The sequence below is a fragment of the Mesoplodon mirus genome (genome assembly GCF_964341445.2).
Source record: "Mesoplodon mirus genome assembly, chromosome: 11".
In the NCBI taxonomy this organism is placed as follows: Eukaryota; Metazoa; Chordata; class Mammalia; order Artiodactyla; family Ziphiidae; genus Mesoplodon; species Mesoplodon mirus.
In genome coordinates this window covers 8295390-8311112 of record NC_138987.1, presented here as the reverse complement: position 1 = coordinate 8311112, position 15723 = coordinate 8295390, and the positions used below count along the sequence as shown (strand labels likewise).

Below are 15723 nucleotides of genomic sequence, written 5' to 3'. Positions count from 1 at the left end.
GGCCATGGCTCATGGGCCCAGCCGCTCTGCGGCATGTGGGATCTTCCCGGACCGGGGCACGAACCCGTGTCCCCTGTATCGGCGGGCGGACTCTCAACCACTGCGCCACCAGGGAAGCACTAGAAGAATTTTTTCATCATTAAAAACTAAATAAGCTTAGATTCCGTAGTCATACAAGGTATCTTTATGTTTTTAGATATAAGCAGATGTAAAATTTGGAAATAGCCAAATTGCATGTACTGTTTGTGTACTATCTTTTTCATCAAAGCATCACCAGAAACTTACTGGTGATGTGCTTTTAAATTTTAATATCCGGTCAGTTTATCTAATGGGAATTGGAAAGGCTGGTCAGCCAAAGTGGAGGAGGTTAAAAATAAAAGTATGCAGTATGTTCTAATTAATTCAATAATTATTTATTGACTGAATAGTACAGTGGTAAAAATTCTAAGCAACCACCAAATTAAACTGTACTTCCCACCTCCAAGCTGTCTGGTCATTCATTAGGATAAATGGATTCATTCTTTAAATCGTTAATTAAATAACTATTTTTTAAACTTGACAAGAGGTGAATCCTCACAATTCAAACCTCTGATTCCCATCTCAAGACAATTTGATTGTTCATTGGGTCCGTTACGTTTCACAAGTTTTCAGTCTATCCATTCTCACTGAAAAACAATGAAAGTTAATGTTACACATGAGCTGATCAAACTTCATTGGACTACATGAAGTTGCTTTTCACTGGTTTTAATATGCTTCAGTGATGCTTATAAATCTTATGTCCAAAAGCCAGAGCTGAGAAGTGAAATTGCTATTGCCTTAGTATCCTTAGTTCTGTTTGAATAAGTGTCTCAATCTTTTTGGTTTCTCAATTAATATATAACAACACAAATCCAAACTATTGTGTCTGGGGAGTTGAGTTGCTTAAGTGTAAATTGTAAATCCCTGCTTTTCTACTAGTTGCTTTGTCTTTGTTTTTTTCATGTTGCAACCTCAGTGTAATCTAAGCCTGGAATTAAGCTAAATTAGAATAAGTTATCTGTGTAGAAGCAAATTATGTGTTGGTGTAGTGAGACTTCTGTAAGTCTCACTCTTGGAATTGTTAATTGAGTTTGGGGTAAAAATAGATGAAAAGAATCTTTGTTAATTAGATGTGGGCACTGTCTGGAAGTTGTTGTTAAATACCTAAAGGCAAATATGAATTTAAAAACATCAGAATGAAGATCCCTGGAGAATTAGCATGAGTATGGTAGACGTGATTTATTTTAAAAAGTAGCTGGGAAATTTTCAAGGTAAACTGAAATGCCTGTGCCACAGAAGAGTTATAAATGAAAATGATAAATAATGTAAAGAGCATAATTTCTATTCCTAAAAATAATTGAAGACATCTTCTGTGTCTAAATTGTTTTGCCAAATGAGGGCAGGTAAATTCCCCTGCTATCAGACCACAAAACTGTAGTCCTGACCTAGATATATATTTGGATTTTGTATGCAGTGAATCATTTCATTAATTTTCAAAAGGCATTATAGCATAATGCTTAGAAACCATCCATTTTGAAGGTATCATACCTGGATTGGAAACATTTGTCGTATCTTTTTCTGTATGACCTCAAGTATATTATTTATGCCCTTTATGTTAGTTCCCTTACTTATAAAATAAAAATAATAATACCCAGTTTATAAGGTTACTGGGAAGATTAAATGAAATAATATATGTAAATTTCTTTGCATGTATGTGGCATATAATTGATGTTCAACATAGAGCAGCTATTATTATTGCTAGCAGTTCTTAATTATACATTTAATTTCTAAACTCCTATTCTTATTTGTCTTATTTGTCTTCCTTCCTTATCCAACTTCAGGGAAATGTCTCATACATTGACATTTTCAAAAAGATGAGGAAGAGGAAAACAAGTGAAAATTAAATTAATTTACATTGCTTTTCTGTTTCCACTTTAAGAATTTTGTTGGCAGAAACAAATTTCTAGATACCCTTGGAATTCCACTTTCCATCTAATGTCAATCTATCCTAAGTCTAAAGCATATAAACACAGTGTGTACTTCAGTGCACCTCAATCATATTACCTAGGCTACAATACACTTGTAAATTTTTTTAAAAATATTTTAAGACACAATGAAATTGCCTGTTATGTTATATTTATAGAGTATCTCTTGTAGACTTTCTTTAAGCTGCCTTTCCATGGTCCTATCCCTATCCTCCTTTACAGTTGTCTGTGCCTTCTACTTCACCTCCTCACACTGACAGTTGTGAATATCCTACAAGGCTATGTCAATATTTCTTGTCCTTTTATTTCTGTATTTCCCCAGTGAGCTCTTCCATGCCCAGGGCTCCTTTTCACCTTGAATCATGTAATACGAACTTTAGGAAAGACTTCAAGTTCATATGGTCTTTTATGTGGATAACTAATTTGCTTCTCCATGTATACATTCTCAAGTATTTTTCCATCCAATTTTTCCAACTCCCTATAGGACTTTTCCATTCATACAGTCTGCTGTCATTCAATACTACATAAATATTTCTAGGGTGCTTTCTACTTGTCAGGGAGTTTACTAAGAACTGGGAATAAATAATCAATCAGATATAGTTTCTGGCCTCAAGGCACTCAGTGTCAAAATGGGCAGTCAGAAAACTAACAGCCAGTTGTGCTAAAGAGTGATAATTTGTATGATATGAGTTATTGGAGAATGCTAAGGAATTATGTAACTTAAATCACTGGGATGCCACCCATGCCACAGTGCATGACATACAAGCTAAGACCTGAAAGATAACTGAGAAGAGTTAAGGAGAAGGAAGGGTGTGTAACGAAAAACTCTGTCCTACCTCCTGTGATTCTCCTTTCCGCTCACACTACTGCTTCACTTGCAGCACTTCCAACACCAGCTGTACGGGAGTTTTTCCCCTACCAAACAACTCACTGCAACACCAGCAGGGTGTCCTGTAGTTTAACTCAATTCTGACACTGTCTACCTGGAGGTAGCACCAGATCCTACAGGTTAAGGGCTCAGTCCCACAAGACCACTCCCACCCTCCTTCAGATGCCAATTCCAAGTCCAATTTGTCATCTGTGCTTCTGACTGAATGGGTATAAATCAGAGACTCCCACTGACCCCTCCTTGGGTTTGATTAATTTGCTAGAGCAGCTCATAGAACTCAGGAAAACATTTACCTAACCTATGTTTACCAGTTTATTAAAGGGTATGATAAAGGACACAGATGAACAACCAGATGAAAAGATACATAGAGTGAGGTCTAGGAGGGTCCCGAGTTCAGGACCTTCTGTCCCTGTGGAGTTGGGATACATCACCCTCCCAGTATGTGGATACGTTCACCAACCTGGAAGCTCCCCAACCCCTGTACTTTTGAGAATTTTATGAAGGCTTCATTACATAGGCATATCAGTCATTAAGTTCACTTCCAGCCCCTGTTTCCTCTCTGGAGAATGGTGGGTGGAGCTAAAAACTCCAAGCTTGAAATCACAGCTTGGTCCTTCTGGCTATGAGCCCCCCCCATCCAGGAGCCCACCCAGAATCCCTCATTAGAAAAAAAGATGCCCTGAGTGCTGTTGTCAGGAATTTACAAGGGTTTTAGGAGCTCTGTGCGTGAGCATTCCAAATGAATATAAAAACTCACAGCCAAGATGGCATTTTGGGTGTGTGTAACTGCAAATCCTTCAATAAGCTAGAACATGAAGTATGAATAAGAAGATAAAGGTGATCATTATTACATTATAAATGCTTATAGTACATCATATACAATTAAGTATTTTACAGTCCAAGCACACTAAAACCTAGATATTATTATCCCTCATTTTATAGCAGAGGAACATGAACTTGAGGTTAAGAAACTTGTATAAAGTCATACAACCAGTAACACCTAGAAGGGCCAGGACTCATCCTAGGCCTTTTAAGAATATTTAAGAATGCTATGCTTCTCAGAATCACCTTCCAAATAAACTACTGTGCGAAATTATTTGTCTCAGGGTCCGCTCTCAAGAAATCTTAAACTTGGAAGAAAAGATAGTATAGATGAAATGATGTAAAGAAGAAAAATTTATAAAATGTGCTGAGCACAGTTTTTGGCACATTGTAAGAGCTCATTACATGATTGTTATTTTACTGTTGTTGTCTTACTGCTTCTTTCTTTGTTTCCCTCGTTTACTAGAATGTAAGCTTTTTGAGAGAAGGGCTTTTTTCCCCAGTGGTGTCTCATATTTAGAACAATGATCAATGAATATTTGTTGAATAAACAGATTAATACATTTTAGGGACTTCCCTGGTGGCACAGTAGTTAAGAATCCACCTGCCAATGCAGGGGACACGGGTTCGAGCCCTGGTCCGGGAAGATCCGACATGCCATGGAGCAGCTAAGCCCGTGCACCACAACTACTGAGCCTGTGCTCTAGAGCCTGCAAGCCACAACTACTGATCCCATGCGCCTAGAGCCCGTGCTCCACAACAAGAGACGCCACCACAATGAGAAGCCTGCGCACCGCAATGAAGAGTAGCCCCCGCTCGCCACAACTAGAGAAAGCCCATGCTCAGCAACAAAGACCCAATGCAGGGGCTTACCTGGTGGCGCAGTGGTTGAGAGTCCGCCTGCCGATGCAGGGGATGCAGGTTCGTGCCCCGGTCCGGGAAGATCCCACATGCCACAGAGTGGCTGGCCCCATGAGCCATGGCCGCTGGGCCTGCGCGTCCGGAGCCTGTGCTCCGCAACGGGAGAGGCCACAACAGTGAGAGGCCCACGTACCGCAGAAAAAAAAAAAAAAGACCCAATGCAGCCAAAAATAAAATAACTAAATAAATAAATAAATTTAAAAAAAAAGTGCTGCAAGGGACTTCCCTGGCAGTCCGGCGGTTAGGACTCTGTGCTTCCACAGCAGAGGGCATGGGTTCGATCCCTGGTCGGGGAGCTAAGATCCCACATGCCACGCGACACAGCCTAAATAAATAAATAAATAACAGTAATAATAAAAAAATAAAGTGCTGCAAGAAAAGAACTGTCAACAACTCTACATCTGGCAAAAAATATCCTTCAGGAATGAAGTAAAATAAAGACATTCTCAATGAAAGCTAAGAGAATTTATCATCTGTGGGCCTGCTCTAAAAGAAAGTTAAAGGAGGTTCTTCAGGCTGAAGGGATATGACCCCACAGATAAACTTGGAAGTTTAGGAATAAATAAAGAGCAACAAAATATGAAAAAAAAAAATACATTTTAAACACTTGAGAAATGTGAGAATATAGAGATATGAAATAGGCTCTATTATTTTCTCCCAAATCACATTTCTCTTCAGAATCACAGGTTTCTGTGCATTTCCTGACACCTGAAGTTTCCAAGATGTCAACTTTCAGTGATGTTTTAGCTATCTTTTGAAGAGGACATCTTACATCATATGAAGAACTCACTAAAACATTTTTATGAATCTCAAACTTTTGTTTTCAATAATGAATTTCATTTTCTGAACTCTCTGCCTGGAAAATTTTTCTCCCAGATAACCACATTGCTTCCTCCCTCTCATCTTCAGGTCTATACTCAGAAATCACCTAATTCCTAATTAAACTGCACCTCATAGCATCCCTCCCTTGCTTTAATTTTCCCTTTGCAATTATCACCATTTAAAAATGTATTCCATTTATTTTTGTTTGTAGTTTGTCTCACCCAACAAGAATGAATTAAAGAACTTTGCCTTTTCCCCCTATTAATTTTCCTAATACCTGATATATCATCAGTGAAATATCAAAGAAAATATGTGAAATGAATGAATCTCTCCAGGTCATCAAGGAAAACTGTTTTTCAAAGAAAGAGGATCGAAGAGAGTCTGTTGCAAGACATGCTAGGAACCATGAAACAGTCTGGTAGAAAAAGGGATGGGGGCTGGGGAATTTTCCTGACTAGAAAATTGGCCACCAAGACCACCAGTAGTCCACTGTGTGAGCTCAGAGCTTGTCAGAGATTGATAAGAGCCAAAAACAACCTGACAGAGGCAAAGGTTTAAAGAAAAAAACTTGGAAGGCTGCCATGGGAATATAATGGGTTTGGGAGTACCTAAAAGCAGTGAGTCAGGCTGTCAGAAGCTTAATGAGCTATCAGGAAACAAAGAAGGGTCAAGGCAAAGCAATAAGCCAGAGAGCAAGAATCACACAGATGCCAGAGTTATAGCTGAAGTACGTTAGCTTTTTGAGTCACCTGTCATTCTTTTATCTTCTTCCGTTTTTTTTTTCCTCCTCCTCATCACCTTGACTAGCCTGGATGAGTACCGGTACACCCTCATGTATTCTTTTTTTCTAAAGAACTCTTTTTTTCTTTGCCCTAAATTTAAAAAAAAATTTTTTAAACTTTTTATTTTGTATTGGAATATAGCCGATAAGCAATGTTGTGATAGTTTCAGGCACACAGCCAAGCAACTCAGCCATACATATACATGTATCCATTCTCCCCCAGACTCCACTCCCATCCAGGCTGCCACATAACATTCAGCAGAGTTCCCTGTGCCATACGGTAGGTTCTTTTGGTTATCCTTTTTAAATATATTAGTGTGTACATATCCATCCCAGACTCCCTAACTATCCCTTCCTCCCACCCTTCACCCCCCCCACCCCCGGCAACCATAAGTTCATTCTCTAAATCTGTGAGTCCGTTTCTGTTTTGTAAATACATTCATTTGTATCATTTCTTTTTAGAGTCCTCATATAAGCGATATCATACGATATTTCTCTTTCTCTGTCTGACTAACTTCACTCAGTATGACAATCTCTAGGTCCATCCATGTTGCTGCAAATGGCATTATTTCATTCTTTTTTATGCCTGAGTAATATCAGATGCGAACTCGTTAACGGTTGATCCCCAAATTCCCCCCCACCCCCATGAGTTGCATGCGTCTTTTTTTAAATAAACACACCCCAAATCTCTGTAACATATGGACCTCCAGGAGCAGGAGAGGTGTCTGGGAAGTACCTGGCTCGGGTTGGCCAGAAGGGCACATTTCCACCTCCCAAATAAGTGCAAAGACACTTTTAGTTGCAAATGACAGAAAACCAATCCAAACAAGTTTGAGCACAGAGGGGAAACTTTGGGCTCATTTTACTGAAATGCCAGGGATAGAGTTGATTTATGGCTAAAATCAGCAGCAGAAGTAATTCATCAGGGCTCCAGCTTTTCTACCTGCTTCTCTATGAGGAGGAACTGATGGCAAACAGAACTCTGATCATATCCCACCAGCTCACGTTCCATAATAGAAAGGAGACTCTTCCCCCATATCTCTGCCAGAAATTTCTCTCAAGGAATATTCTAATTGCCCTGGCTTAGATCATGTGCCCACCCATTGGCCATGAGCTCTGGCCCCCTGATTGACAGTCTCTCTAAGATTAGAGTGGGGAAGGAAAATTCCCCAGTGAAAATATAAGATGTTGTCACCAAAAGGAATATGAATGAATTCTGGGCATTTTAAAATAAGTGTGAACAAACACTTGACAAATCATGGTTGATCAGTTAAAATGACTGTGGAAAGTTTCTCTTGACCAGTGTTCCATGGGCCTCAGTGGATTGGTATGTGTGGAAATGCATGCAAAATTCTGCCTATATGTGAATCTGTCCAGGGAGGGGTCCATACCTCAATGAAGTACAAAGGATTCCAAGGTGGGAGGGTAGCAGTGCTTCGAAAGGAAATGCTTCCTCCCCGTCCTCACCCACCATTAACTTCCCCTGACTTAATAGAGCCCAAATGCAAAGCCATGTGAGACAATGTGACATAGTAAAAAGTATAAAGATAAGGATTTTTGATTCCTTAGTTCTCATTAAATTCTCTTTATCTCAGTTTAATCACTTGTTAAATGTGGATCATAAGACCTAATTTGCAGATTAAAATAGTTCAACACAGTTCTCGGCACATAGTGGGTTTCCAGTGCATTGTGGCATTTATGTCACAACTGAGTAAGCAACAGAGACTCCCCAGAAGTGATTTGTCCTAATCACCACGCCATCCTATTTATAATAGGTCATGCTATTTAACAGTGAGGGATCCAGTCCTACTTAACTATTCTAGACAAGTCACTTGAGCCCTCCCTTTAACAGCTTTTTCTGTCAGTAGAGCCCAGAGAATGTTTTAAGGCTATCAGCCACTTTCATTCTGCTTGCTATATTTGTAAACCACTTCTGAAGCCACCTACTGCATTCCTTTGTCAAGCCAGCTGGGAGAATTTCCTAAAGAGGCTTGTGCTACCTTAAGCTACAGATTTCTAGGTGACCTTCTCTGCCCTTTTGAACACACAGAAGAGCAGACCCAACCCCCAAAGTTGTATTCGCAGGAGAGAACCTCTCACTTTCCCCAGTGTGAAAGGAAGAAGAATCAAGCTTATTAACACCTACAATAAAATCAGATGCTGAAGCTTTGCTTTCGTAACTACCCAGGATAATTTGTTATTGAGCAAAAATAGAACAGAATATAATCATATTAGAATGATAGAGAATGTAGAGGATCCTGCATCAATTCTCCAGTTTCAAAAATCTAATTTGCAGGATTGATTTTTTTAGAAAAAGTAGAGTTTGCATGTTAGTGGTTGAAAAGTTTGTCTTTCTTGGAATTAATTGTCATGTATATATTTTATGAAAAACTGGAAGTTTGTAATTTTTTAATATAGTGGCACAACCATATTTGCATAAGATTTTCCATGTGAATTTGGTGTTTTGAGTTTTCTTATTTAAGGTCATTAATTTATCATTTCACTGAGTCATTCAATAAATCTTTATAGATGGCCTGCTTTATTATAGGCACCAGGGTGTATTTGATATTTATCTGAACTACTAAACAAATTGAAGTTATTCTGTAAACTGAGAGTTAAGTTTGATGTTTAAATATTTTTTAAAAAGGTCTCTCTTCACTTCTAATTCAATAATGGAAGAAAAAGCATAGAATTTTAAAATTTATTGTTACTGTTGTCTTAACATATTTAAGTCATGGATGTTATCTTAGTGAAATGTCAGCATACAATACTTTAATTAAAAAATTCATAATAGGGCCTCCCTGGTGGCGCAGTGGTTGAGAGTCCGCCTGCCGATGCAGGGGATACGGGTTCGTGCCCCGGTCTGGGAGGATCCCATATGCCGCGGAGCGGCTGGTCCCGTGAGCCATGGCCGCTGGGCCTGCGCGTCCGGAGCCTGTGCTCCGCAACGGGAGAGGCCACAACAGTGAGAGGCCCGCATACAGCAAAAAGAAAAAAAAAAAAAAAAAAAAAAATTCATAATAAAGTTTTATTATGTATTGATTATAATATAATATTATTGCTTTATGCAAGAGAAAGATGTTAAGAATGTAATATGAAAATGATATATCCAGGGACTATTTCATTCTTGTTTTTCCTTTGATGTAATTCATTTCTACACTAACTAACATGAGAGGAACGTCTGATGATTCTCAAGCACAGTAAATCTTTATCTTTTGTTACTTCTGAATGAATTAGGTTTATATTCTTTGTTTTTCTATATCCATTTATTATTTAATTTAACATTTATATTGAATCCCTGCACATACTAATGTGATGTGCTGCTTCATATGAAAATGTTGTTTTCAATAATGTATTCCTTTGAAAATTATTTTGCCATGAGATATTGTTAGAACTTCTGCTAGCTAAATAAACAAGCAAAATGAGTAAGTAAATAAAGGAGTAAAATATTAGATTTTAATGAGTAAGATACACACCAAAATAAACACAGATATATTGTAAAAAGTATAATGGCTAGGTACACTTTCTCTGAGAAGTAGGTTTTTCAGCTGACTTTTGAAAGCTGAGATTGTGTCAGCTGTAGTCTGAGCTGGGGAAGAATCCTTCAGGCAGGAAGATCTGCAAGTTCCTCAGTTCTGGGTGAGAAAGTGCCAGGTCCGTTTGAGGAACAGAAAGGAGGCCATTGTGGCCGAAGGGATCATGTAGGGTGTTATAGACCTTGTTAAGAAGTTTAAAATTATGCTAAATAAGTTGGGAAAACAGAGAGGCTCTTTGGAAAGCTGAAGAGTGACACAATATAACTTAAGTTTAAAAGACGAATCTGGCTGCTTTGTGGATGATAGATTGTAGATGGGCTAGAATGGGAGTAAGGGAACCAATTATTTTGGTGACTGCAGTACTACAGGAGAGAAGAGCTTTTACAGAGTTGTTCTTCATTATGTGGTGATATGCCCTTAAGAAATGATAAGTTATGTGTTGAATTGCTGGAGATCATATGCAAAATCACTTTTTCTCATGAATATATCATTGGCATGTGGGCAGCAATGGCAGGCAGCAGGACACATACCCAATCTCTCGATGTCTTTTGTTTACTTGATAATTCTTTGTCTGTGTGACATGTTGGTCTCATAATTTCAACATATAATTTTAATATGACTCAATATTTAATATAAATATTCAATATAAATATAAAATTCAATAAATATTGAATCATATTAAACTTATATGCTTAATATGTACTAAAACTATGGACATTGATTTCCCCTAGAACCAATACTGACTCAATATCTGAGTTGATACTATAATAAAACTTGCCAAGAAACAAATAAGTTATGCTATTAATGTAATGTAAAATATTTTCAAAATAATATGTATAAATAGCAAATATATTTCTAAAATGCTAGAATGTGATTTTCCACTCTGTATATTATTAAGATCACTTAAACTACAACTCTCTGAGAATCTGTTTCTTAGTTCAAAGTATCATGTATATAAATCTGAGCTAAAATTTTGCAAGAATTAATTGCCTTCTGAGAAATTTTTTTTTTGTAAATTAACTATATTTGGACTAGAAGTGCTAAAATAATGGCCGTTAAAATAATGACAATGAGACCAATTTAATTCTAAGTGCTCATGATAGTGGCGCAAATTGTTTAAGTCTAGCCTCTTTATTTGCTTGTTTTAAAATTGCAGACGTGCTGTCTCTTAGGGAAGATGAATGTGCTCATAATTAGTTTTTAGTCATCAATTTTCTGATTTATCTTTCTTTCATACTTTAAAAATTCAGACTAATACAAATTTTATTACATTTCATAAGTTAAATTAAAAAGTAATTTCTGAATTAATAGCACATGGATCATGCCACTGATTTAAAAACATCTCAAGCTAGATAGATACATTTTCCAACTAGAAAATATTTTCTTAATTTCACATTCCTATAAATATTATTCGAAATGCTAGCCTAAATTTTAGAAATATTTTTGAACTAATAATATGAGTAAAATTCAAAGTTTATTTTCTGTCTATTTGTTTGTATTCATTAGTTCTTAGCCACATTCAAGTAAACTCAGTTTTCTTATACTTCATACTCTATTTTAGATTTTAAAGGCATAGTGCTTTTATTTTGCAGATTGTTGCCTTGCGTGAACAAAATGTTCATATACAAAGAAAATTGGCATCAAGTGAGGGATCCACAGAGTCAGAACATCTTGAAGGGATGGAACCTGGCCAGAAAGTCCATGAAAAGGTATGACACATATGACATGCTCTTACATGGAAGTGTTTACTTGCTATATCATTTGACATGAGTATGAAATATTTGTGTAATTCATGTAATAAACATTACTGTGTTTTGACTTGTTGATCAAAAGTGCATTATTATTTCCTTTATCATTAATTGCTCCTAATTTAATTCTCTCAAAAATAATGTATGTGTGGATTTATGCATATATATATATTTGAATTTCTCATTACTTGCTATTAACTTCTCTTTAAAAGAACTTAATTACATATCTGTTTGAACATATCTATAATTGAATAAATTATAAATTGAATAAATATCTAAATATATCTATATATCTATATAGATATGTTAATAATCTATATCCAGGGCTGTTTAAAATACAGTAACAATAATTTTGATTTATAAGTGATATTATGTACAATTCGTGACTAATCTGTGGCTTATCACTGCAAAAACTTTTTTATAATATCTTATTTGACTTATTTTCCATGTGTTTGATAAGACCACAGCAGTACTCCAGTTAATGAGAAATTACATAAAAAGATATCTTAAGTCATTAGACTTTTACTGTTTTTTAGAAGAAATTGATTTTCCTTTCGGGTGGGGCATAGACCCAGGCCAAGGAAACCAACAGTCTGTTTGGCGCTTTTCTGTGCTGAACCACTTGTTCCCAGCACAAGAGAAAGAAAGTCAGTTGCTGGTAGGTCTGGAATCAGATTAAGATTACATAGGCATTTGCACATCCTGTGCATGAGACTTAGACCATCTCCTGGATATTTGCAGGTTATAGCCCTGGATGCTTGAGCTCCTTAATCATCAAGACCTCATAAATCAGGTAGCTAAATTGGTGTCATTGTGAATATCAGGAGGTTTTAAAACATAGCGATTAAGAAGCAAGTGACTGTACCACAAAACAAATAGCACTAGACTTCTTATCATAAAATAAATTGAGCACTTCCTCATTTATCCAGTTGAAACAAATGGAGGGGCTTCTTATGTTTCCTCCTTCAACTGTAAAAGCAAAAGAAGCCAAGTAAACCAGACATTTCCTGAGACCGCCATCAATTCTGGTGGCTGAGAAGCAAACAACTCTTCATTAAAGGCTTTACTATTTTAGCCTTTATCAATGTATTTTATAAAAATCTTAAGCTAGGTATTAACAATAAGCTACAATCTGACAGCTAGATTTCATGAGCTATATTTCAAATCTGAATAAGACTTATTTCTCTTTTCTTCAGATAAGTAAACTGACATTACTTCAGTAAATAAACCACCGAGCTCTTTAGAATAGGGCATTGGCACACAATCCTCAGTTTAGGAAACTAACATGTCATTTTACTATTACTGTTTCATTTTACTTATGTCATCAGTAATACAGTGCTCTACGTTTCCTCAGAGAATTACAGAATGGCATTGGTTTGAGTATGAAAATGGACTTTATGGTCATCTAGTCTTTTTCTTAGAAGTCTTCAAAATATAGTGATGCCATATTATGCTAATCTAGACTAAAATTAAAGAAATATGCTTTCAAAGGCATAAGGAACTTAAGATCTTGTCTATTCGCTAACAAACCGTTTGGTGCTTAAAGCATTCCTCTAGTACTTCTGGGGAGTGGTGTACTCATACATGTAGTTTTTTTCAAATATTATTTTTTTAAGATATAACCCCTAAATATTTAGTCATTATAGAATATAAGACAATTCATGTCAGATTAATTTTCAGAAACTGATTACAGAATTAGGATGAGGACCTGTGAATAAATGATGTTTGTCTCTATTGGACTCAACAGATAGTGGTATATATGTGGAGGTTTCTGAGTATTTGAAGACTTAAAGTACTTGTCTTTAACTTTCTTTGCCTTCCAGTTCTCAGTGAAGGCATTTCAGCCAGGGTAGAAGAGAAATTCTGTGCCATTGCTAACTCACTCACACTTTTTTATAGATGTAACTAAAGATTTTTAAACATTGTAATTATAGGCATACTTTTTTAAATTTCCCAGAATTGTAGGAAGAGTGATTTCCAAATGCTTTGATATAATGATAGACTAGTATTTTTAAAAATATCGTGCCCCTATCCTGCAATGTAATCCTAAAATGTATGTCACATATTTTTTTTAATTTTAAAAATAAACTGTGCTTTAATCCATATTACCCCTGAGATGATTCAAGAAAGCACTTTAAAAGTTTTATTTATATCATATTTCTTTGCCTGATATTTCGTTTTCAACTTTATTGAGATATAACTGACATAAGATTATATAAGTTTCAGGTGTGCAATGTGATGGTTTGCTCTACAAATTGTGTAAAGTTAAGGTATACAGTGTGATGATTTTGTATAAGTATGTATTGTAAAATGATTACCATGATAAGATTAGTTCATTCATCACCATGTGTGTGTGTGTGTGTGTGTGTGTGTGTGTGGTGAGAACATTTAAGATTTACTTTCTTAACAACTTTCAAGTATACAATATTAACTATGGTCACCATGCTGTACATTAGATCCCCAGAACTTATTCATCTTCTAACTGCTGACATTTTTTTATAAAAGCTGAAATAATATCCTAATTATTATTTTTATCATCCCTTTATAAATACTGCTAAATTATGCACCTGAACATTATAAATCATCTTTTTGAAATTATCCCCTTTAAAAGGATTATTTAAAGTATGTTAACACCATTGAATAACAAGTGTTATAGGATTGTAATTTAAATCCTAACACTTACTTTTTCAGTAACAAGTGTTTAAAAGGTATATTAAAACAAAGGAAAAGAGAATATTATTTTGGGGAGTGTCTATGTAGCGAAGGTTACCAGCGTAGGATGACTGTAGTATTAGTGTATAAACTGCAGAGGGATTGTTGGGGAGGAAACATGAAACTATTGTCAGGTGCTGTGGAGCTGTCAGAAAGTGACTTGCAAATCCTAGTCACAAGGATCGCCCTTTGTTTAGGGCAGTAAAGTTACTTAAATTACATAGTCAGGGTGGGTTATTAGCCAACAGGAGAGGTTTTACAGCAGTGGCTTGAAAACTCTGTTGACAAAATAGTTGATAAAAATAGTCTCATAAAAGCACACTCTGAAACAGGCCTACTACTCATAGAAAAGTTGTGTAATTATTACCAACATTTTGAAAACAAAAATGAAAAGAAAAAAATAAGCTTAACTGAAACAATTTTGTTTCTGTGTGCCATGGATTTAATTGGTGTTCTAGAAGAACATAATTATCCACGGGATAATAAAAAAATTTTCAGAACACTAAATTTTACCTCATTAAAAGTTCAGGGCTAGGATCCATAACTTTCTTCCTGCTGCTTTCCAGAGAGGAGTTAACTTGTGAAAAATAAATTTTAATAAACATGCTTCTCTTGTCAAAGAGATAGTAATGCTCCTGGCTCATATATTCTGTACTTCCAATTATTTTTTCCAACTGCAAATGTTTGCTAAGTAATGTGGATAAGTAGTATGTTAGACAGTGGTTGAGATTCAGAAGACATTCCCTGTAAAATTTGCAGGAGTGAAAATAATATGCAGTGAAAATAATCTGCCCAAATTAATATTGCAAAACATGATGAATAAAGTGGTGTCAAAAATGATACTAGAGTTTAAAGGAGAGATACATTAATTGTGACAGGAAGTGTCAGAGAGACAGTGTGGAACAGTGACTCGTTTAAAGTCAGTAGACCTGGATTCAAATCCCATCTCTGCCAGTAACTACCTGGGTGTCCTTACTCTGTAACCTCCCTGAGTATCAGTTACAGGTAAATAGTCATGCCTAACTTGTAGCTTCGTTGTAAAGAATAGAAACACTGACTATGAATGCCAAAATTCTTGACACATTGATTACAAGCAATAAACAGTATGGTTATAATATTTATGAATACTGTGTTCTCATGGTCATTCATTTTTCAATAAATATTTAGCGGTGACCTTACTGAAGTGCTGGGAAATTTGTCCTGTTCTGTGTGGTTGGAACGCTAATGAATAGGACAGATGAGGGCACAGACAATAAGTACATACATGTAAAAGGGGGTGGGTGTGATCAAGGGGCAGGTGTGAGGTGGTTGGGGAAGATAGGTAGACATGGCACTGAAGGGCTTCTCAGGAGGTGGAGTTTGAACCGGAACCCAAAAGAGTACAGAGGGTTAATGGAAAAGCTTAGAGTTTTTGAAACAAAGGAAACACTAAGTGCAAATGCACCGACAGTGGGAAAGAGCTTCTTGGGCATAATCTTGGGAAGAAAGG

General features: G+C 36.3%; 1 protein-coding gene across 7 annotated transcripts in view; it reads left to right on the top strand.

Annotated features, from left to right (window-relative positions):
- The window catches only part of PPFIA2 (PTPRF interacting protein alpha 2), a 389170-nt gene that overhangs the window by 233316 nt on the left and 140131 nt on the right, over positions 1-15723 (top strand). For all 7 annotated transcript variants that reach the window (XM_082636669.1, XM_082636667.1, XM_082636668.1 and 4 more), the window contains one exon: positions 11367-11483. In XM_082636669.1, coding sequence (XP_082492795.1) covers positions 11367-11483 — 117 coding nt within the window. The remainder of the gene's footprint in view (positions 1-11366; positions 11484-15723) is intronic.